Source organism: Struthio camelus, chromosome 3 (genome assembly GCF_040807025.1).
Source record: "Struthio camelus isolate bStrCam1 chromosome 3, bStrCam1.hap1, whole genome shotgun sequence".
NCBI classification, from domain to species: domain Eukaryota; kingdom Metazoa; phylum Chordata; class Aves; order Struthioniformes; family Struthionidae; genus Struthio; species Struthio camelus.
The window spans coordinates 82,047,150-82,071,666 of NC_090944.1; the positions used below are offsets into that span (position 1 = coordinate 82,047,150).

Genomic DNA, 24,517 nt, shown 5'->3' on the forward strand with positions numbered 1-24,517 from the left:
GCGCTACTGTTTGTACATTAACAACTGATAAACCAAAGAAAAGTAATCCCTCCAGCACATATGGTTCAGGTGATATGATAAAATAAGCACTGATAATTTTAGAAACACATTGACAGTTTTATCTTACAGCTAAAGCCATGTAGAAATGGTTGCTTTAAATTCAGACATTCATTAGAGGGCCAGGCTAATCAGTTGACAGCTCAAAAACGTTAAACAGATAAATATTATAGGAATAAAAGGGGAAGAACGGAGGTGATAATTAAAAGATTACATAACACTGCAGGTCTTCGGAGTTCACCCTAATGGACTATCATAAACCTGCTATATTGGACCCAACCTTTAGATCCTATTTGTTGCTAAGCAACTGAGTCTATTTAGACAAGTGATGGGTTACTGTTCCATCTGGTGCGCTCTATCCAAGGACAAGCCTTCCAAAGTGGCTTACTGAACCTAAGCACTGTAGTACAGGATGCATTTTCTTTCCCAGAACTTCACCCTTTGTAATAGTTTGAAGATTTGGAGATTGTCACAAAGCACTAAATGTGCAAGCTCTGTGGAAGAAACGTGTACGTGCTTTTCGCTAGACAAAACCCATCCTTGAAAGTACCTTATTGCAACTCCTCTTTGCAGGCTGATCTTAGCTCTCCTACTCAGTCCGCTGGCTATTGCAGTTTGTGTTGGTAATACTTGGTTCCTCACTAGGTGGAATCCTTCCTCCTTGAAGGCATAAACTTATTTTCTGGCCTGTCTGCAGCACTGTGCCATCCTTCCTTCCACCTCCTGCCACTGGGAGTTCATGTGCTATAACACCTTGTCAGGGCAAGTGAGAGGAAAAGCTGAAAAATCATCAGGAAGGCTATCGGTATGGGTTTTGGCTAGATGATTGTTCCCCCTACGTGTAGAATCATACCCTGCTCTCAGACTACATCTGTGGCAACTCAGACTGACTCTCAGCATGATCTTACATTAAAAATATTTTTAAATTAAGTGCTATCTCATAACAATATTTCCACTATAATTAAAAATTTTAAGATGGCCAAATTATTGTGCGTTATTGTACTTCTTCTAATGCCTCTATATCTCCGAGAAGAAATCCAGGCTGTCTTAAAAATAAGTAAAAAAGTAGAAATGGAATGACCCGAAACTGGGAAGTTGACAGAGCTTTGTGAACTGTACAAAGCACTGAACCTGCCTGAAACCTCATGGGAATTTTGCTTGTATCTGAAATACTAATATCAATTTGATTTTTAAGTCAATTCCTAAATGTGAACAAAATCAAGCTAATGAATAACAAGAAAGAGCGGACTCCACACGGTTAACTAAATCAATTTGCATGTACATGACTAGTCCACAGGCTTTCGGATGAAGCTAATGTGTCAGAGGAAACCTCTGATTAAATGACTTTGTTGCTGCTTCATATTTAAGTGCTGAAGGACAGGAAGTCAGGCCGTTCATGTGAAAAACATATTTGTCCCCGGAATCTCAATATCAAACATAGGTCTCTTGGGAGAACTGCGGCTGGGTGGAGCGCAGTGTGGGAAAGCCCAGACGTTGCGCCATGCGGTTGTGCCTGAGCCAGCAGTCTGAAAGGAGAGACAGAAAAAAAAAAAAAAAAAAAGATGGCTATATTGTGCGTGGTGACTCCCGTACCGTGCTGCAGGTCCATACTTTTTAAACTGCTTTTATTTGTAAGTTAAGATGTGCTGCAGGCATTTAGCAGTTATCACGTATGATGCAAAAGGCCACTACCGAGTCAAAGATGATTTATAAAAGACGCTTCCTCCGATTTGTATTTCTCTTGACGAAGTAACGCCAACAGTTCTGGAGACGACGTTTTAACTCTCTGTTCGCTTTCATACCTCCTCTTCGGGGCGGCGTTTTAAAAGTCCTTTCGAAATACATTTTGGGATGTATTTCACTCCTCGGCTTTTACGCGTTCACACAGCGCGGGCAAAGGCTTCAACTGCCGAGCATTTCGTGCCGTTTTGTGGCCGCCCACCTCAGCGGCCCTGCCTGCAGTCGCTTCACAACCGAAAAGCCCGAGCGCCCAGCCCCTGCGAAGCGCCCTCTGCCCCCAACCGCCGCCGCCGCCGCGGCCTTTCAAACGGTCGCGGCGGGGCGAGCCCGCCCCGCCGCGACCGTTTGAAAAGCCGCGGCGGCGCAGGCGCAGTGCTGGATTCGCGCGCCTCAGCGGGGGGATTTGGGCATGAGCGAGCGAGGCAGGAGAGTTCTTCCGCAGCAGCATTGGTGGTTCAGTGGTAGAATTCTCGCCTGCCACGCGGGAGGCCCGGGTTCGATTCCCGGCCAATGCAGCCGCTCCTCTTTTTCTTCTACCTCCCGCCCCAAACACACTCATACTTTTTTTTTTTTTTTTAAACACGACTTCACCGACGTCTATAGTAAGAACGCTAAAGTAGACCAAAAAAAAAAAATCCTCGGACGCCGACATTTCATCAGCCCGGCTCCCCCGCCAGAACCACCTTCCCCGCCGCGGCACCTGGCTGGAAGTGACGCAGCCGGATTTGCCTTCAAACTGGCGGCGGCAGGAGGCGGGCAAAGCGGGGGCGGGGCGGGTCTGCGGCTCGGGCTCGGCCGGAGAAGGAGGAGGAAGAAGAAGAAAAGAGGAGAAGGAGGTGATGGTGGGAGTAGGAGCAGCGGCGGGATCGCGGCCGCGGTAGTGTCTCCTGGCGGACAGGCGGCTGGTGCCTTCCCCCCCCCCCCCCGCCGCTACCGGAGGTCTCGCGCTGCCCAACCGTCCCCGCGCCGCTGGGGGCGGTTGGGGGGCGCTGCCTGCCTGAGGCGCCGGCGCCCCTCTCTCCTCCCACCGCCTGCGGCGCGCCTGTGCCCGGCGCGGCGCGACGAAGGCAGCCTGCCTCGTCGGCCTGGCTCCTGCGCCGGGACGGGGCTAGGGGCGAGAGGGAGGTTGCGCGGGGGGGGGGGTCGTCACTCAGAGCAGAGCCGCGGCCGGGCTCCGGCTGCGCGGTCTCGGCGCGGGGTTTGAAGCGCCGCTGTTTTCTGCCGGCAGGTGCCTGACGCCCGCCCGCGGTCTCCGGCCGGCAGCGGGATGAACCTGGCTGCCGTGTCGCACGGCCCAGAGACCGTCCGCCGCTTTGGAGAACGTGAGTTGCCGCGGGGGTTGGTGTCGTGACCTCCGTGACTCGTTACGCTGTAGTTATCGCTCTTATGTCATAACTGTAACTTCCACGTGCTCGGGGTCACGCAGAGCGTCATCGTGTTCTCCTTAAAACCACTGAAAACTGGCTCTCTGCAGGTGCGTGGCTGCTAATCGTTAGGCTGCTACCATTAGCAAATGAACCTAGATGCGCTGATGTGGTGGGAAGCTAGTGTCTCTTGTATTTTGCTCTGTGTTTCTCACTTCTCCCCTCCCCCCCCCCCGTTTTTCTTAAAGCCATGTAAACTTTCTTTTTGGAAATTAGGCCAGTGATTTCCCCCCTAACAGAGGGAAGCTGTAGGCATCAATTTTGGAAGTCCATTCTGCAGCATACCCTTCCAGGCTTACTAAGTGAGAAGCTCTTTATGTTAATACAGCCTGAAAAAATGCCAGCCCTTGTTAAGCAGCGAGTAAATGATATGATTTTAAGAGGCTTTTGAAAGACACAGTCTTGAAAGTGTCTGCCAACAGCATTTGTCTATCTTACAATCTAATGAATTTTTCCTCTATGTAAACAGAAAACCAAGTATGTTTATGTTCATGGTTGCTGATGTTTTCCTTTCATTACCATTTCTGTTAAATGTAATAAGTAAATGAGAAACAGTTTAATATCCAATAAGCCTGGCAACTGTAATATTTCCGAAGTAGTTAACATAATTGCCTGCTGATAGCAACTATTGCTAGGATTGTATGTTTTAAAGCAGGTTGTTAAACCTGAAAGGGAACTCAGGTGATACAGTCCAATCACAGGCCACTCTTCCATGAGCAAAAACTGGTTCCTGAAAGCTGTTACTTTTGTTTTCTGCATCTCTTCTGATTTGCTGAACTTTTTGAATTTTCATGGTTGCTTTCAGTCTGATATGCAGGCTTTGACATCAAATAATGGAAATGTGTGCAATGCCAAAACTTAGGCTCTGGCATAGTCCAAACATCCAGGTTGTGTGCTGAAGCACGCTTCTGAAATACTTTTCTCTTACCATTCGTGCTCCTCTCTAAATGAGCAGACCAGCTGATGGATCTCTGTAGTAACTGGTAGGCCCCGATCTTAATCTTCCCTCTCAGCATCTGAATATCAATCTTTTGTGTTGTGTGGGATTTATTTGTGAAACAAGATTGAGATCATGCTCAGCTTCAAAATCAGTTTCCAAAATCTTACTGAATGAATGTGAACAAGTTTGGATGCTTGATAGCCTTAAAATGACTTTAAAGAGTTATTATCTGTAAAATACAACGCAAAATTACAATACAAAAATAAGTTCCAAAACTTGATTCTTGAAAGATGTAGGTATCTTGAACTTTTGTTAGGTTTCAACGCATGCTGTTCTTGCCTGTTCAAGGCTCTAGAAGTATTCTAGGTGCTTGGAATAAATAATGAAATGCATTCTGCTACTAGAGATGGGTTTTTGAGACGAGGAATTTGATGAATTTCTATTGCATTTATCTCTGGGAACTATAAATATTCATAGTCAGTGTACTGAACAAAAGCCTTTACTTTGGGGGGGGGGGTAAGTACATGTGTGTCTATAGAGTGTAGACTTACATTTATAAGACAAAATGTCTTGGTTATTTGTGTTCTGCCCTGTTTGGTGTAAACTTCAGAAGCTCATTACTATTTTAGTTGCTGTTAGAATATAGATAACCTCACTGCGTATGATTCATGGAATGGTCATAATTGATAAGGGCTGTCTTGCTGTTTTGACATCCTGTTAGGTGGTAGTTCTAGGTATTTGTAAATACTTTAAAGTAAAAACAGTTACGGAATTCAAGATTAGATTATTTCAGTATTGTTTTTTTAAATTGATTCTGGTCTGGTTTAACGCCGGATTTATACGTACTCATGCCTCTTGCACACATCCCGTCCAGGCTACTCCTAATTCCATATCTCCTGTCTTCGAGGTGCGTCAGCGTCTTCAGTTACATGTGCAGTAAGCCTGTAGCCTAGCATTAGTATATCAGCTCCTAACACTGCCTGTGCACGAGTGGCAGCAGCAGTGGCATGTCCTGACACAAGCAGAGGCAGCAGCTTAATTCTGCCCTGCTTTTTACACAAGAGGCTTGTATTTGGAAGCCACTTTAAACTCTGTTGCTCTTACGACTCAACATGAAGCAATAAATTAAATTATGTTTTGCTAGTTTAAACTAAATTCTCGTGCGTCTTTACTACCCCTTCTGTGTTTGTTCTTTCTTTCCATCCTTCCTGTCTCTCTCTCTCTTTTTTTTTTTTTTTAATGTTTCTCCTAAAAATCACATTTACTCTTTTGTTATGTGGATTACCATGATTCTGGACCCAAGCTTTCCAGGCTTTCTGACCTAGGCTCTTTTGTTTCTTTTCATTCTTGCTATTTTCTCCTTTACAAAAGGAGGTTATTCTTAAAAGCTTTTTCGTATGGATATTTGAACAGACTTGCTTTTCTGCTCGGGCTGCTCAAGAACATTCAGGGTAAAAAGCTATATAGGACTTCTCACTGTGTTTGAAAGTCTAGTTTGGCTTTAGTAACTTGCTATTACTTGATTTTAAAATGTTTATTAGCTTGTTGCTCAACTTGTGATTTCAGCAGGGTTAGTCATCAGTTAGAATTCTCAAGACAGGCAAACAGGTGTATCTGGTAAGATGAGCATGAGTGGGAAAGCTTGCTCCTAAATATAGCAGTAAAAACCTATAGTAATATCTGTCAGCCGTTGCGTGGATCATCACACACACGAACATCTTCAGGCCCTTTTTCCTGAAGTAAAAAAACAACAAAGCTCCAAAGTCAAATTACATCTCCAATGCCTAATTAGTCTGGGATGTGGTAGTCGTTGTAACTGCTGGTCCCATTAAACATATCAACTTGTAGACGACATTGCGCCTGGTTCAGTGAGTCTCTGGCCAGGCTGAGATTATACAGTGTAGGTTCTTACCATAGCGAGATACCAAACTCAACTCCACTTCTGTGTGTCAGTGAAGGTAGGAGGGGTGTGGGCTGTTAGGGTGCACCAAGACTGACTGGAAAGCAGTACAAAATGCTCTTTACTACGTATGTAAAATGTTGTTGCCAAAGTAAAGAGGGTGGAAAAAATTAATTATGTCTGTGTGAAAATTGTGTTACAAGACTGGAATTCTTCTCTGAGAGAAGAGACTAGCGAAGAATGTGATTATAGGCACAGCTGATGATACTGATGCTCTAATTTTCCTTTCATGACCTGTTAATAAGGCCTATCTTCAGTTGTGTTATTGCCAAAGCTTTGCCATTTGGACTGAAATTTTTCACAGTAGCTCTCTGCTTCAGAGTAACTTTGAGCAATGAAGAGGAAGGAAGGAAGGAAGAATAAGAGGATATTGGCTCAAGAATGGATCAGCTGTATATCCAAGAATAGAACTGTTTGAGGAGGGAGGGAAAAGAACAAAAAAGGAAGGGTGGATGGAAGTCTTACAGTGTATTTGTACTTAGCAGTTCCTCTTTACAACAAGGACTTAACATTTAGCAATGGATCACCTGGTATGCAAAGTGTGATTTCTGAAGCCTGTGATAATGTGTCCAGATTTGACCATGACCTGGTCTTGAAGTGTTTTCAATCTTAAGACTGTACTGCGCGTGTGAGTTTAGTACCTCTTACATTCTTTAAATAGTTGATCTGTATCAAGTATGCTTCATCCTAGGGCTTAGCAGTAACTGCTTGTCTGCAATTTTTTCTTATTGTTACTGGGTGCAGGTATTAAAATGAGAACAAGAAGACCTTCTTGCAGGCTTGTTTATCTGGTTATTTTATTTTTGTGCTTGTTCCTAGGAAGCTTGGCGTGAAGCAGGGAAGTTGATGTGTAAGAGAAACTGAAGTAGAGCTGGCACAGATATTGGAGAGGAAGGGGATGGGGAGGTATAAGTAATGGATAAGAACAGAGGACCCGTATGGACAATGACTGGACCAGAAAGAATAAGTCTGCTGCTTCTACCTATTACTGTATTTGTATATGTAATAATTCTGTGCTATTCTAATCTAAACTTTGGATTCTGCTAATGCTGCAAAATGGAAGTGGTCCCATTCCATGATGTCTACTCCCCAAAAAACACTTTGTGGGAGAAATGCCATGATTTGAGCAATAAGTTAAATAAAGTGTGTAGCCACACAGTAGATGTTTAATTCTGGCTTTCCCTTACCTTTCAGTGATATTTTAGCACACTCAATATCTGTCATGTTTCTTTCTTTTTAAGGGTAATAATGAAGGTGGTGGGAAGGGACAAGCAGGGCAACGAAAATGGATATTTAGTGTTTCAAAGAAAAAATACGTAAAACTGGAAAACTGTAAAATCTAACTAATGAAGAATTAGTGTTTTTCACACTCATATACCTGGCATGGTAAGGCAACGCGCAAAGTTAACAAAACTTAACGCATCTGGTGGAAGGACACTTCTTAAAGAGTATGTCATATAGAATGGAGGATGTTGTAGTGCTAGCAATGAAATGTCTGCTCATCTTAGAAACAAGAAGGGCAGAGAATATGCAATTGTGGCTCATGAAAGTACTGTAAATCTGCGTATCTTGTACCTGCTTTCCAATAGAGTCTTCATTGCACAAAAAATTTTATGAAGTGACACATTTCATCTCTAGTAATAGAAAAGCACAGTTCCCTTTCTAGATTGACTGCATTTTTTCTAGAAACTTTTTCTAACCAATTTACTTTCTGCTTCTATATTTTCATAGGCTTAGTGAGGTGATGATCATATGAAAACAGTTGTAAAAATCTGTTCTGTTCCTGGGTTGTGGTATTTTTATTAATATAAATATTCCTTGCCTCCTTCAGCTTCATGTTGAACATGAGCCTTGTTATGATTAGCGAGAATGTAAAGCTGGCCCGTGAATATGCTTTACTGGGAAACTATGATTCTGCAATGGTCTATTACCAGGGAGTTCTTGACCAAATGAATAAATACCTCTACTCTGTCAGAGATACGTATCTACAACAGAAATGGCAACAGGTAAATAATCCTTTTCTGGGACACTTTGAGGGGAAAGTCTTAAACTATCAAAATGTGCTTAGTTCATGGCGACCGGAACAATATCTTCACAGTTCTCTGATAAACAAGTCTATATAGTAATGCTACAGTTTAAGTGTGCATTGAGATTTCTTGCTCTGACACTGGCAAAATAGGCAATGGAACACAGCTCGGGAGGCGGGAGGGCGGGCAGGCAGTGCATAGTCTGTTTTCTCAGTTTCTTGCTGATGAATGCGCCTGTTATGTTACAGTTTTAGGCTGGTGTTATCTTGAATGGTCTTACTTCTCTCTCAGTATTTCAATAGCGTGACTTATAGATCCTTAGCAGAAGCTGAGTTATGGCTACTGTGTTAGTTTAACCATAACACAAAATGGCATTTTTTCACTGCTCTTCAGTCCATTAGGTTGTACTTGCTTAATAAGCAAAAACTACCAGAGCACTCTGTGTCTCTGGTATTAAATCTGTTTGCTCTTTAAATGTACTGAGGAAGACAGAAAAATGTTCTTGATATCTAATGTGCGTTATTCATGTTTAGTGCAGTAGATTAGGCTAGCTCGTGAAATGTTGTGGAATCCAGCCAGAAATCACATAGGCTTTGAAAAGACTGTTACAAACTTATTTGCAATATACTTAATCTACTGTTTATTTTCTTATCAGGTTTGGCAGGAGATAAGTGTGGAAGCTAAGCACGTGAAAGATATAATGAAAACACTAGAGAGTTTTAAGCTAGACAGTACTCCGTTGAAAGCTTCGCAACAAGAATTACCAGCTCATGATGCAGAAGTCTGGTCTTTGCCAGTACCTGCTGAACGTAGGTAAGAGGAAACTTGAAGACTTAAATTTATGTTTATCAGGGCAAAGCGTGCTTCGACTTCAGTCTGCTCATGTGTAGTTTTGATTCTGGAATTTGGGCATACGGTACTTACAAACACCAGCAGTTTGCTACCTATTTACTGTGAAGGAGATGCTGCTTTGAAACATTTTGGGCTTTTGTCTTTTGTAGACTTGACTAATGTCACCGCACTTCATTTTGCACTCTGACTTAAGATAAATTTGTTGCTACATGGAAATTCAGCTTTATTCCTGAATTTCACTCCTCATCAGCTTTACAATGAGTCTTCATTTAGTTGATGTGAAGAGGATAAGGAAGAGCTATCAAAGTAACAGTAAAATCTCTAAGTGTCTACCTTCAGTTTCTTTTGTATCGCAAGTTGCTTCCCTGATCTTCAGAAACTGGTCAGTTACCCTAGCGTAAGCTAAAGGGTGGTGGTGGGAACAAGCAGCTGCAGGCCAGCCTGCCTCTTTCAGAAGCAGCTTTGAATTATGCTGGGTTAGTGCCTGTCAAACCAGGGCTCTGGGATGTGGTTTGACAAGATAGGTGCTGCTGAAAAGAATAGTCCTACTCTCCTCAGTTGCCTGAGTGTTTTTGCTTTCTTCTTTCCTGGCACCGATTAGCTGGTTCGGGATGCTAAGCTGGCCAAAAAAAAACCAAACAAACAAACAAACAAAAAACCTTAACTGTTTTGCAGGCCTAGGTATGTGGTTTTGTTTTGAGTTTTTCTTTTTTTTCCCCCTTCCTTTTTCCTTATGAGTTAGCTGCCTGAGCTGGTTAGCTGGGGGAATCTAACAAACACCAGTGTAGCATGAGGAAGGAAACAGGGGTGATGCAAGACAGACGTGGGACTGTGCCTTTTGGCAGAAAGCAGCTATCAGCAGCTATTAGCAGCTATCAGCTTAGCTGTCAAACTGCTTCTTGAGCCTCTGACAAGTCGTTTCTCATAGACTAATAACCTCAATCTTTAATGAGGGTGATTTGGGCTTTTTTGTTTTGGGGTTTGTGTTTTTGCTGCTTTCTGAAAGAGATGAGGCTTACCTGATCACACTGTCTCTCCATCTAGCTCATATAATAACTTTTGAACGCTGATAGTCAATTTTGGTAAAAACCTAGTAGAAGAATAGGCTCTGGAATGTAAGAATTTCCCAATGTTTTGAAACCTTCTAGAGAAGAGAGAGAAATTTTCCTAAAAAGAGAAAGACTGGAGTGACAGAACTGTGTGTCTGTTCCATTTATTTGCTACCTGGTTAAGTATTGGAATGAGGTAATATGAAAAGCTATGGTGAAAACTCAGGCTATGTGGTGTTGGAATAATCTCTGTAAATTCCTGTTTTGAGAAAGCAGAGCTCACAAATTTAGGAAGGAATTGAATGTGGAAACAGATTGTTCCTATATATTGAGCTTAGGGGTAGAATTCAGAGTGACTAAGTATTGATGGCCTGTTAATAATAAATGTATAGGTAGGCAGATACTCCATTTGGAGACTGGGAAGACTTTAATTTGAAAAGATTTTAAGCACGTGAATCGGCAAGAGTAACAGATTCATATGGGAAAAGAAACAGAGTTCTTGAAATGAAATCTGTTATACCAGTCATGATACTGGTTTATTCATATGCTATGTGTTTATAAAAGTTTGATTCTCAAAGCAACCTAGTAATTTTAATAGAACATCCAAGTATACATTTTATTTTTTATGACTTCTTGTGTGTGGGAGGTCTTTTTGAACTGGAAATTCTGAGAAGAGAATTTTTGGAGACAGGAAACATACTATATGTTTTCCTTTGGAGATCTTAATAGGAGCTCTGGATTGGTTTTCACAAATGCTTTTTATAAGTAAATTATTTTTATTTTAAAGTGAAATGAAGTAATGCACAAAATTATCTCAAACTAGAATCTGAAAGTTTGCAAGTTACATTTAAATGAGCTATTCTTTTATGTAGTTTTGAGCTACTCCAACAATAGAACAATCGGCAATGATGGGAGAGACCAGGTTCTCCTCCCCCTCCCCCCCCACACTTTCACTTTGAAGGAAGTGAAAATAAGCCTGGCATTCATGAGAACTTTTAATTCATTTGGGTGAGAGAGTGAGGACAGTTGTGGTAAGGAGAAAATATGTTGGTTTTTCTGTGTTTTCTAAGCTCCTTTTCTGTGTTTTCTAAGCTCTGTGGTTTCTAAGCTAACCAGGATTACTTTTATTTACATAATAAGCAAAGCTAGGAGCTTGTTTTAAGCAAATAATGAGGCCTGAGCTGGTGGAAAAATGAATTTTCAGTGGCTTTCTGGAAATAAGTCTAGTCTTGTTTGACCTACATAATTCTGTATGGTAACCTGTAATATTGGCGGCACCTTTAATTTCGGTGAGTGAAATATATGCAGATACATATAGATTTTTATCTTGAGCAAAATGACTTTTACGGTTCATAACCAAATGATGTGGTTATATAGTACTCTCCAGTAACTTCACACTGAGGCTTTTTGCGTGTGTTATGACTGATTAGACCTTCGCCAGGACCCAGAAAACGTCTGTCTGCTCCATGCAGTGATTGTAGAGGTCACAATAATCGTATAAGTGCAGCAGTCAGAGGCCCTCACCGCCCATCCTCTCGAAATCCCAACGAAAAAGGGAAGGCAGTCCGCGGCCGGGAAAAGAAAGATCAACAAATGAAAGGAAAGGAGGAGAAGGTAAGCTCGCAAATAACTTAATGAGTTCTTGAGACTTGGATTCTTGCTTAATGTTGAGAATCTGACAAAATTAGATGCCTGTAAGATGTTTCTTCTCTCCAAGTCAGTGCGCAGATATGAATCTTGCTTTGTAAGGTATCTTTGCTTTACGGACGGTATTGATGACTGGAGGGTATAAAATGGATTAATTTAAAAAGTCAATAAAAAACTATCTGGTAGAACTTCCGTAAGACTAGAAGTTAGTTGTCTCTTTTGTAAATGTGGGCTTGTATACTACAGTGTGGAGATAGTTGTTTAAAATTAGAGCTCTGAGTTGCTGAAACCAAGCCTGATGGAGCGAGCTCGTTGTGGGTTCTTGTATTGCTTTTGCATATTTTAGTCTAAGACTGACTCACCTGTTCCAAAGCATGTACTAGAAAACATGTTTTCAGGAATTACTTGATTTTGAAAGGTAGTGGATTTTTTTGTGTTTTTTTTTTTTAAATCTAGTAATAGCTCCAGCGTCTTTTCAGCTTAAAACAAAGACCCAATACAGTTAATGAGGGAGAACTATCTATGATGTAGTCTTTGTAATCAGTGAATATTTTAATTCTTGCCTGTGCCGTAGTTTTCATAGATTTAGTTGATGACCAAAATAAGAGATCATACTGAAGGTTCTAAATTCTGTGTCGTAGTCTTCCAAAATTTGAATAAATCAAATACCGGTGTTAAACAGGGGTTTTGTTAGCGCCTTTGACTTTTTGATGTGATAAGGTGTGGAAATAGTATGCCTGTGGATATAGTATGAACTACCCAGGTGTAAATGGGCACCTATGTAAAACTACTGCTTTTAGTTACTAGGAGCTAAATCATGTTCTTTGTGTGATAATCCTTGGTCACTAAGGATATACACACACAGAGATGGGATAGGGGAACTGTTTTTTTAGAGTCCTTTCAGCTGTGTCTTCCTTACTTGCAATCTACTGCAGAGCTACTCTGCTGTTCCAGTCCATGCTTCTGTTTTTTGTCTTCTTCGTCTTTTGTGGTCTTCCCACAGATCACCTGTGCTCATCCTGTGGATGGAAGCCCCTCCCCCCCCCTTTTTTTTTTGTCCCATATACCAATGTGTATTAGCGATTTAGAGTGGTGCATTCTAATCCAGTTTCCCACAGAATGTTCCCTACCCACGTGGTCACCTTGGGTAGTTCTCGATTCCTCAGGAAGCAGAGGAGAACACCACTAGGCTGGGATAGGTGTATGTAGCTTTGATTACCTACTGAAGCAAAGAAACTGCATCAGTGCAATATGCTGGCTTTGGGGAGAAGGAAATAGGACCAAGGCAGTGTAGAAGCATGGTAAACTGCACAGATACTGCAATGCAACAGTAATTCAGATGCCTCATAATTCTGGTGCTGTTTTGAATTGCCTTCTTCTAGAAACTTAATGCTATTGTGGACCTGATGTACAAATCTATCAGTAACGTAGCTGTTGCTATGTATTGACACTGCTGTGTCTTTCTCATGTAGAACAAATCCACATCTGAGATTTCAGAATCTGAACCAAAGAAATTTGATGGTACTGGGTATGATAAAGATTTAGTAGAAGCTTTGGAAAGAGATATAATTTCTCAAAATCCCAATATTCGATGGTAAGTTTGAATACTGTTAGGTTTTTTTTTGAGTTGTTGCTCCTTTTTACTCTCATACAATCTGACAAAAATCACATATTTTATTACATACCTACCTATAAATATATCTACAGTTTTTACTTTACTCATTAAATAGGCAACTGAACTTGTGTAGCTGAATTTTCTTAGAACTTTGGTCCCCGCCATCGTCCCAGCCGTACAAAGCTTCTCATACTTGTCCAAAAGAATCCTGAAGCCAGTTAATGAAATGCTCTTTTGCTGCATATCAAACTACTGTCTCCCAGTGTCTCTTTGGCACACAAGTATCAAAAACCAAATGAAAGAGAAGTTATGGCAGTATAGGATCCCTTTGAATTGGTTCTGGATGTGCTGTGACCATCAGTATAAGATACAACCACATGTCAGTGCCTTTACGTAAATGTGTTAAGTATTAAACCTTACACAAAGGTGGTTTTGTGTTTAGAACGTTACTGAGCTTAGGTGGTTTTGTGGAGATTAAATGAGCAAAAAATCTCTGGCAAATGAAGAAGGCTTAAAAAACCACTCTCAAATTTGTATGCACATCTGGCATGTATTTCGGTTTAATATGAAATATACTGTTCAGTTTTTGTACTGAGACTTGAAACTAATTCTTCAACGAGGTACGTTTTGTAACCGGAATATTATTTGACGTGTGCTGGTAAGTGGAATGCCCTTAGAGTTCCCCTCGAGAAAATGAGACCAGCATATAGAGTTTCTAAGTGTATTAAATCTTACAACTTTGGGAAAATGAATTCTACAAATTTTTCTTAATTCAACTCTGTTTACTGACCTTCAGTAGATTGTTCTCTTAATGATGAAAGATGCTATTTGAGTTTCTGGAGTAACGACTTCTGAGCATAGCAGAAAGCATCAACTATGGTTAGCGTAAGTTTACCTCAACTTGCCATATCCTGCTTATTCTCCTTCTGTGAATAAGAGCAGTGATGCTTTAATGAAACAATTAATATGTGATGTTTCCTCCTCCCCACCCCCAACACGCACCTGCTTTTGGTGGAGTCTACCAATTGGATGTCAACCATAGTTGCAGGCTTGTCCCACTAGAACTTAAACACACCCACCTCGTTAATCTAAACTGCAAAATAGCCATTACGTAACAGTGCATTTGGTTGCATATTGAATCGAGGTGTGAACTGATTCTTTTGCAGCCTGTTTTAATCTGTCAAACAACTTTTTCTTTTTTTCTTGTCAGGGATGATATTGCTGACCTAGTAGAAGCCAAAAAGCTGCTCAAAGAAGCTGTAGTTTTACCAATGTGGATGCCAGAATTTTTTAAGGGAATTAGAAGACCGTGGAAGGTATGAAAAATCTAATCTTGTGATCATAAATAGGATTCTGAGATTGGCTCTTGGAGGAACAAGAAATTACAAGTGTTCCATGGATTGTATAAATTAAAAAAATTACAGCAGGTTGTAGTAACAAAGCTATTAGCTAAAATAAATACACTATCTTCAGCTACGTTATTGGTATTGCTTCTAGAGAGCAGTAGTACTTAATTACTTAGCTTTGAGTACCTTTTAAAGCAAAAGTTTACATCTAGTATTCTAACAGTATGCTATAAACAAACTGTGAAGTTATCTCTGTTTGGATTCCTGTCCTAAGAGTGGGACCCTCTTCTTTTAACAGGGTGTGCTGATGGTTGGTCCTCCTGGTACTGGAAAGACCCTCCTGGCAAAAGCTGTAGCTACAGAATGCAAGACTACTTTCTTCAATGTTTCTTCTTCCACACTGACCTCAAAATACAGAGGCGAATCTGAGAAACTTGTTCGTCTACTGTTTGAAATGGTGATGGAACTTTCTTAAAGTAGAATTACTTCTGGAATAGTGAAACCTTGCAAACTGTAGGATCTATAGCAAACATAAAAAAGCTCTCCAGGCTGCAAACACTTCAGGACTTCTGATTTGGCCATGTACATCAAACATCTGTTTTGTTAGTAAATAGTTCTTTCAAAACTGAAAAAAGGGTCAACTTTATTTTCAGGGTGGGTTTGTTATATTACAGATGGCTTGCTGTAAGCTGACGAATGCTATAGAATATGCTTGCAGGTAAATCTTCATATAGGGATCTCGCCCAGAAAATGATTAGCTTCTGCTTTGGCTGTGCATGTCATATAAACAGACTTCCGGATGGTATTGAGTGCTTAGTTGGCTTCAGAGCACGTAACACTTTGAATTGACTCAGGGCAGGTAGTTGTTTTTTTTCTTTTTCTGTGTGTGTGTTACTGGGTTCACATGCAGTATTTGTTAGGGTGTCCAGTACTGAAAGGTGGGTGGGGGAGCGGAGTTGCAAATACAGCAGTCAGAAAAGTCAGGAAACTCAGGATTGGTTTTTACAATATGGTTTGACTGCATTAAATGAGTTTAGAATGTACGAGTAATATCATGCCTATCAATGAAAACTGCATGTACACAAGGAGCGAATCACAGTTGCTTTAGGACAGAAACTTTTATTATAGCAGACCTTTTTCTCTTTGACCTCCTTCATGTTTCAGAATGATTAGGGTTACTTTGCAGTTGACCAGTTACTTCAGAAACTGATAGTGATTTTCTTCTTGTAGTTTCTATCCTTCAGTCATACGGTATCCTAGCTTAGCATTGGTCTTAACTTTAACTGAGTTCTTACCCAAACGTTCTGTGATGGGTTTCACAAAATCATACGTGTAAAAGCAGTCGTACACAGTAGAAATAACCTTATTAAATATTTGCCATTGGTTATAGGACTTTGCCAAAACACTATTCTGCTCAAGCGTTACTAACTAATTTAGAGGTGCTCTATATTTGTATAAAATGATCAAAGAGGGGGAAAGTTAGGTATTGTTTGATACTTATGGGCCGATTCATTGGGATAAATGTGTCATTAGTTAGCTCAGTTTAAGTGCAACTAGCCTGCCATTTCTGTTTCTGCTTTATCTTCTGCTTTCTTTAGGCTCGATTTTATGCCCCAACAACTATATTTATTGATGAGATAGACTCTATCTGTAGTCGCAGGGGAACTTCAGAGGAGCATGAAGCTAGCAGGCGTGTGAAAGCAGAACTGCTGGTTCAAATGGATGGTAAGTAACCTGATAACTGGGAAGTTCTGGATTGGAGGAAACTTGAGGAAGGAAGAGAAGATCCAAATTTCATTCATTTTTTAGATGCAGTTCCTTTGAAAGTTTTACTTTAAATTGGGGTAAAAACATATAAATGCACTATTTTAACTGCCAGTGTGGAGGGGAAAAAAATACCAATTATTTAAGTGTCTCTCTGCATCCGAGCCATAACCATATTTTACTCACCTAGAATAATGAAGATTCAGTGGAGAATGCAAGATTTCAAAACTACAGGAGAAAAGAGTATTAGTTGTCCATGTACAGCTGTAGCAGTAAAGACGGCTGCTTCTTCTCCCCTTCTCCCCAAATCTTTCTTTGGCATATCACCTACTTCTTACTTGATTTTGGAGAATTGATTCAAAACAACTGTGACCTGTAGCAATTTAAACTTAAAAGGCAATCATTGTGCTTAACTTCTCCGGGATCTTTTCTTTTTCCCTAAAGATATAAATGAAAAAGAAATACAGAAGTAGCTATGGGAGTTTTCTCTTTAAAATACTGAGTGAACTTATAACAATTCGCTTAATATTTAGCGAAACAACAAAGTTTAGAAGTAGGTAACATTGTGCACAGATGAAACCAGTAGTCTTACAGAGGAGTTGTTTTAATACCCTTTTAGTGAGAGGGGAGAAGGAAAGGACCAACTGAAAAGTGCTAATCTATGGAGTAATTTGTGATAGAATTCCATAAGTCAGAAGATTTGTGTATTTATTTTTGGTTCTCTGATGTCGTTACCCCTTTATGTTTGACTTTGAATAGCAGCAGAGCTGTAATACTGTTCTCATAACTCAAGTATGTGCCTAAGCTAATTTTATTAGTAACAACTATTTGAAGTCCTTTTACTTGAATGCTCATAAGTGGTATTTTACATGCAAATTTTTGGGCAGATTAGGTACAAAGGGTATTCCACAGCCCAATCCTATGACTGTAAGCAAATATAGTAAATGCAGAGGCTAGCAAGCTTAATGAAAGGCAACTCTTTCATATAGCAGTAGTTTCACAGTGCTTTAGAGACTGAGGTATTTTTTTCTGCCCATAACAAGTTACAATTCAATGCACCAAATCTGAACATTCACTCCAACAGCAGTTTGTAAGAATCTACCTGAGAATGTTAAACATTTGGCCTGACTTCAGAAGTAAAGAACTTTGAGAGGAGTAGTGCCATTTTTGCATGGCTATTGATAAAAACTATGTGCTAGGGTGGAGGGGAAGGTGGTTGTTTCGTGGTCTGTTCGCAATCCTCCCCCCCCCCCCCCCCCCCCAAAATGCTGTTATAGGACATTAGCGTGAAATTCAAAACAGTGTTGTGGCAGAAATGTAAACAACCCTGCTGTAAAAGTGTTCCAGCTATAAAAGAGAGGAACTTCCTCACTTTGTGCATCCTATGCCAATGCTCCTAATTAAACTGATTCTCAATTTTTGCTTGCTAGTTGCCACGTGTAGGGAAAACTAAACTAATATCTTAGTGCAATAGAGTAGTTGCTTTAATATAGTAGAACTGTGGCTGTTGTTCTCTCTATGCATACAATTTCACAAAACACAAATTTTATTTCTTCTTTTCTCCAACACAGGTGTTGGAGGGGCTACTGAAAACGATGATCCTTCTAAGATGGTTATGGTACTTGCTGCTACTAATTTTCCTTGGGATATTGATGAAGCCTTGAGACGGAGACTAGAGAAGAGAATTTACATTCCTCTACCATCAGGTATAAACTTTTACAGGGAGAAGGGATTGAAAAGACCAAAATGAAAACTTTTTAAGATCAGGTAACCAAAACTGAATGAATACTGATAATCTTCTTGATGCATGTGTGCAAATACATGTGTGCGTTCAGGATCGTGTTAAATCTAAGTGTTGAACGTTACCTTTGTAACAAGGACAGAATCTTTTCTCACTCTTCTTCCTACCCCTCTTAAATTTGTTTATTTCTCTTTAGAAAGTAGGTTGTATAGACTTAATTTTCTGTTCTTTGATTAGCAAAAGGTAGAGAGGAGCTCCTGAGAATAAATCTGCGAGAGCTGGAATTGGCTGATGATGTTGACCTTGCAAATATAGCTGAGAAAATGGAGGGTTATTCAGGTGCAGACATTACCAATGTATGCAGGTATGTTAACATTGCATCATTTGTAGTACTACTATAACCTCTATAACACTATAAAGTGTTTTTAAAGTAACAAAGTAAACTGACATAGTTAAAGTTGTTGGATAAGAATAGACTGTCATTTATGTATAGCTAAGAGGTGAAATACTGTGTTAATAGTTACCTATATTTCTATTTGATATTTTCATATAATAATGAAGAGCAGCTGTAACATAGTAATCTAATTGAACCATAATGCAGGTGAAACTCCACATTCCTTCATGTAGACCAAATTCCTTGGGTAAGAAGCATCTACAGGATGGTAGAGTTTAACCTCAGTGGAACGACTGCAGCAGCTCTACAGGTTATACGTATGGATGTTCTGATGAAGTAGTAGGAGGTGATAGTGGCAGAGGTCAGAATAACTGAGTAGAAATGTGGAGTGTTGCTCTTTCCTCATGAAGAAAAGGTATACCATATTTGTGTGACAGTACCAAGATCTGTGCGATGAAATTTTTGAAGCAGAATTACTTAACATACTGGCTTTAGTGATGAGGCTGACTTGGGAAGTTTTCTTTTACCTCCTCCTTCTCCTCTTCCCCTAACTACTGTTATTAGAATAGCCCCACAAATGATTGTATATAACCTGGGTTACTAGAATAATCCAGATTAAAAATGCCTTCCCCGCCCCTCCCCTCTCTTCCCTTTCTTTTTCAGTTTTTGACTTTTTTTTTTAACACACTAATATCAGTCGTCTGGTTTTTGTCCAAAAAACTGTATTGTCACAGCTGCAGAGGTGGCAAGCTATGGAACTGGCAGCAAATGAACTCCAAGAACTCAAACTTATTATGGTGCTGCTGTCATATAATCCGTATTCATGTAGCTATGCTTTCAGGTTTTGGAGGTAGCACTAAAAGAGCGGTAATGCAAGGCTGGAGCTCCAGGTTGTGCCAACACAACTGTTGTGGGCCTGTGCTTTGAACCAGGCAAGAGAACTGTTCTGGATTTAAAAAAAAAAAAAAATCTCTCTATTGCTTTTCTCAAACCCAGATCCGTTTCTCACCTCGTTCATAATACAGCCCTGCAAACATTTGTCAGCATAACAGAGGACAGTATGCTGTATTGTAGTGTGCCAATAGAATTTGAGAGCCCTCTTGCCAAATTTGCCACCAAAGGGTCTATGAGCAGGGTCACTTAAGACTGATCTAAGAGTTTGCAGGCTCCCTGCTATTTCCTGAACGAACCTTACCCTTCATCTTTTCAAAATCCTCGAGCTTTATGTTGGCGCAACAGTGTGTAGGAGAAGTGATACACTAGTTGATCTGAAACAGTGCTGCACAGATTTGTAGGTTTAAAGGATGAATTTGTGGTGTTTTGCGTAGGTGTGTGCAGTGCTTTGAAATGACTTTGTGGTAGCAGGTTCACATTATACAGAAAATAGTTTAATTGGCCTGCTACTTTTTGCATTTTAGCTGCAATTTAAGTCTCCTCCAGTCTATTTGCTTTTCCAGATACAACATTTGATATTTGTAATTTTTACTACAGGGGATACAAATACATTTGTTTAAAAATCAGAATACTTGTAACATTTTTAAGTGAATTTCATTTGTATGTACATTGTTGCTTTTTATTTTTTATCATAAGCCTATTTGAGTAAATAAAATATATATATATATTTTTTTTTTTTTTTAATGGATCTTTCAGTTGTGGCTGGCTTAGATGACTGAGGTGGCAGCAACTAGAAATCCAGAAAAGTGGAGTCTGGATGTGTATGACTTGTAACAAATTAGCCTGTGTATTTACAGATTTTAGACAAGACTGTTTAATTTATATTGAGACAAAAAGACATGTGGCCGATTTAAAAGTACTTTTGTATATAATTCAGCAGTATAATATACAAACTTGATAAAGTTTGTAGACCAAATCTATAGAATGTAACAGTACTTGCTAGTGACATAAGCAGAAGTTAGGAAAAAGTAAGCCAAGAACTCTGATTTGCTCAAATTATTCTCCTATCTTAAAGAATTCGAGATGAAATGTTAAGTTTGCTGTGCCAGAGTAAAAACCAGTCAGAGATAACAGTGCAGTTAACACACAAACATGAACAAATAAACAGTCAACACAAACATGAAAAATGACAATGATACTTTAAAAAAAAAAAAAAACCCATACTCAGGAAATGTAAAATATGTCTAAATTGCATGTTAGATATCTATGTAAACTGACTTTGAGTCATTGTTTTGAGCAGAATGTGAAGGTTGAAAGGCCTTTGGAACGGAACTGGCTTTCACTGTGTATTCCAGTAGATGTTTTCCTATTTTTGAATATAGTTTTGGCACTTCTCCAAACACAAACGGTGCATTCTAGAGAGCATTAGCAGTTGATGCTGCAACGACTGTCAGCAAAATGACTTCACTGAAGAAAGTGGCAGCTGTACTTGATTTTGGTAAACTGATGACTTGAGACAAATTAGATGCATGGAACATTTTTTTCTGCAGATTAACATCAGCTTTTACTTCACAAATGCTGATATAACAGCAAAGCATGGTGTCATTTGGCTAAGACAAAGTTTAACAAGGCAGTTCATTTTTTTTATTGTTCTGAAGTGTCTACTTTCAGTTATTGTGTTCTGCTTTTTAATTGCCAAAGATGATTTAGTGAATTTATGATATAGAATATGCTGAAACCCTCTTTGTAAATCATCCTGGAAGTATAAGTTACTTGCACAACTGTCCCTAAAGACATGGGATAAAGGAGAGTGATACAAGTTCCTTTATCAGGAAAATAAAACTCCAAGTTCTTCCCACAGAAAGGCATGTTGGGAAAAACTTCGTTGAGTTACCTCTAGACTCCTCATCTTAATGCCTCCTAGGAAGCAGTCAAGGGGGGTCTGCTTGACAGTAGCTTGACCCTTGATTGGCATAATACCTGAAGTTTGATTTTTTTTTGAAGTGCCACCATCGTCTGAGGTACAGTTCTCCAGCAGGGTTGGCAGCCCCAGATACAGCTGGTGTTAATTAAAAGGCTAGTAAGTGTTAAGCAAATAGCAGAACAGTACTGTAAACTTACATTCTATAGGTGTTGCTATTTTTACAGCTGATCCCTGCCTTTTTTTTTTTTTTTAATTATGCCCAGATTAATAGGTTTTCAGTTTGTCCATGTAGGGAAAAAAGCTTAGCTCATGCTCCATGAGTTTTTAAATGTAAGCATAACACTTGTTTGTGGCCTTTCCCCAGCAGGACTGCTGTTCTGAGTCTCTTTGCTTCTTTGGATTCTCACCTTCTAATAAAATTATGGCTTTATTTTCTGCTATAATATAGCCTGGATTACCCTTCCATCATTTTTCACTGCTAAACCAAATTAGTTGCATTTTCTTACAGTAATAAATTATATAATAGTAAGGTGGTATGAGCTTTAGTCTTTCAGCGTTGTCTTATCCATTTATGAAAGCATTCAGTTCAACTCATCACCTGCTGCTACTTGTATTAGTGTTGGAAATCCAAATTTACAGTCAGTAAGCTTATTACAGCAAAAAAACAATGCTTTTATAGGACACTTAATGCTTACTGAGGCCAGAAGTCTGAGAAGCAGAGGGCATAGTTTAACTCTTTCCTGTGAAAATAGTGTGGAGGGAGGTACTATAGACTCCTCTTTTTCTTTGCAACAGAACACCTCTTTGGACCAGGAAACTTTCCAGCCACTTCTCCTGTACGTAGGAGTAGTGAAAGTATTACTTTACCTTGTTCCTGTTTAAAAATGCCAAGTACAGCAGCTGCATCATAGGCATGGAGTGACCTTAGATAAATCAGTTAATCTTTACCTCATTTGCCCTGCTTGTGTATTTAGTATGATAGCTGTTCAAAGATCCAGTGAGGCTAACGTTAGCAAACTATGGATAGCATGTTAATTGGGGCTGTACATCTACCTAAAGAGATCCTCCCGTGACATTTCACAGTTCTGTATTGTATCCTGTGGAATGCAGCAGCTTAAAACTGCAATGTTGATGTTGAGCTGTTTAACCAGCTGAACCACCATCCTCTACTCAGTAACTTTTTCTTGCGTTTCTCATAGAGATGCATCATTGATGGCTATGAGAAGACGTATTGAAGGCTTGACACCAGAAGAAATAAGAAATCTTTCCCGAGATGAAATGCATATGCCAACAACTATGGAAGACTTTGAAATAGCTTTAAAAAAGGTTTCTAAATCTGTATCTGCTGCGGACATTGAAAAATATGAAAAATGGATAGTTGAGTTTGGATCATGCTGAGATGTCTTATCTTGAAGAAGCCACCTTACGTCTTAAAACAGCTTCAGAAGTAATAAGTAGTGTGTCAGTGCACTGAGTGCTCTTTTTAACTTTTGTAATTAAATTTAAGAGCAACAGATACCTAAATAAATGTTTTTTAAAATGCAAATTCTCTCTAGCTCTTCTTGAACTAGCTCAAAAGTTATTTTTTATCTCTCTTTTTCAAATGTTGAAGTTATTGATGGAATCTGCTTTGATCTTCAAGGTTCTTAAATGCGACTTAAATTTAAATTTTCTAGTAAGTTTTGCATCAGAGGTTTTTTTGTGTAATAACTGCATTTTAACCCCAAAGAAACTAGCCCTGCTAAGTGACTGATGGATGCTGAGAACCAGAAAATGGTAGGAACAAGGTGCAGTTATGCAGATTTGCTAGCTGATCCTAGAGATCTCTAGCCTTAAACTCTTTCTAATCTGTTATTAAAGAGCCTGTACAAAGGTTGAGAGTTAGAACAGCAGCCCTTGCACTGTTCACAGTTACGAGAGTCAACTTAAGGTTTAAGCAAGGTGTAAGATCATCACTGGAAAACGGTATCTATGAAGTAGTACTAAAACTCATCCAGTCAGTATAAACTAGTTGCATGCAGCCAGCTGTGGTGCAGACACATGCTAGAGGTGTAGTCTACTTGTAATTCTGAGAGAAAATGGAAACTTCCTTGGCATTACTTCTGAAATATTTTTTTTCTCTTCCTTATATTGTACTGTAAACTTCAGCCTCCGACCTACCAATCTACAGTTCTGGTTTACACTATGTGTCTTTACTGGCAAGGCTATACTGATAAAAGCAATGTGCATGCTATGTTTGTGCTCAGTTGAGGCCTGCTTATAGTTCTGATTTTACAAGTGATTGATTTACAGTTTAAACTCTCTTTTTGCATTATTTGACAAGTGGAATGTAGAAACAGTTCTCCTGAAGACAACTTGACAGTGACCACATAGGTCATAATTTTAGACTTTACTGAATTTAACTTTACTGGTCATAGTAACCGAGACCTCCATCACTTCTGCCCGTCTCTTTTAAACTACCTATTACATTTCAAAAACGTTTCTTCCTATTAGGTCACCCCAGATCCAGATGGCTGTAGTCCTGTTTACAGCTAAATTCCATGCAACTTCATGAACCAAATAGGTTTAGACTTGTTTCAGCTGGTAGATAGGTGTAATACAAAAGTGGAGCTGCTGAATTCCTGCTAATGTGTCTCTTCAGATGCTGCAAGGCAAATGAAAAGGACAAACGATCATGAAAAGGAAAATGTGCAGTCTAAGTAGAAGGCAAGTGAGTCCCAGCACACAGGTCTACAAATGCCACTGTTAAAGAGTCTTGTTACTGTACTTAAGCTTCACTCCTATGTCATGAGCAGTTGGATATGCTGAAAGAAGAATTTCAGCAGTGACACGGTGACGAGACATTTTAGCAAGGTGCTGAGGTGCAGATATTGTTGAGAGCTCCTGAATACCCCAGTGGACCTGACAAGGGTGAACCCAGGAAGGAAGGAACTTTGGTAGGTGTACAAACATAGAGACTTTAATCTCCGAAAGAGAAAACAAATTAACTTATTCCTTCTCCTTTCAAAAGGACAAAGTTAAGTGCTCGAGTTCATAAAAAGATGCAGCATTTTGAAGTGGGTTCTCTTAATACTTACTTTTTTTTTTTTTTGTCTGTATGTTAGGATGAGTATATATCTATCAGTTGGGCTGCAAGGTGGAAT

General features: G+C 39.7%; 1 protein-coding gene and 1 non-coding gene across 10 annotated transcripts; both read left to right on the top strand.

Moving 5' to 3' along the window:
- Positions 1-2,171: 2,171 nt before the first annotated feature.
- Positions 2,172-23,051, top strand: KATNA1 (katanin catalytic subunit A1). 9 transcript variants are annotated; one of them, XM_068938767.1, is made up of 13 exons: positions 2,531-2,633; positions 3,026-3,271; positions 6,941-6,971; positions 7,953-8,127; positions 8,804-8,961; positions 11,480-11,663; positions 13,169-13,290; positions 14,522-14,627; positions 14,956-15,114; positions 16,256-16,382; positions 17,993-18,127; positions 18,400-18,526; positions 22,574-23,051. In XM_068938767.1, exons 4-13 carry the CDS (start codon positions 7,957-7,959, stop codon positions 22,770-22,772), a joined length of 1,488 nt encoding a protein of 495 aa, XP_068794868.1. In that variant the 5' UTR covers positions 2,531-2,633; positions 3,026-3,271; positions 6,941-6,971; positions 7,953-7,956; the 3' UTR covers positions 22,773-23,051. The 9 variants fall into 9 exon arrangements, with proteins under 9 accessions (XP_068794869.1, XP_068794868.1, XP_068794867.1 ...); XM_068938766.1 differs by having other exon boundaries at positions 3,026-3,119; XM_068938770.1 differs by lacking the exon at positions 6,941-6,971 and adding an exon at positions 7,363-7,507 and having other exon boundaries at positions 3,026-3,119.
- On the top strand, positions 2,242-2,312 carry TRNAG-GCC (transfer RNA glycine (anticodon GCC)). The gene has a single exon. It is a non-coding gene; the product is annotated as a tRNA-Gly (tRNA).
- Positions 23,052-24,517: the final 1,466 nt, after the last annotated feature.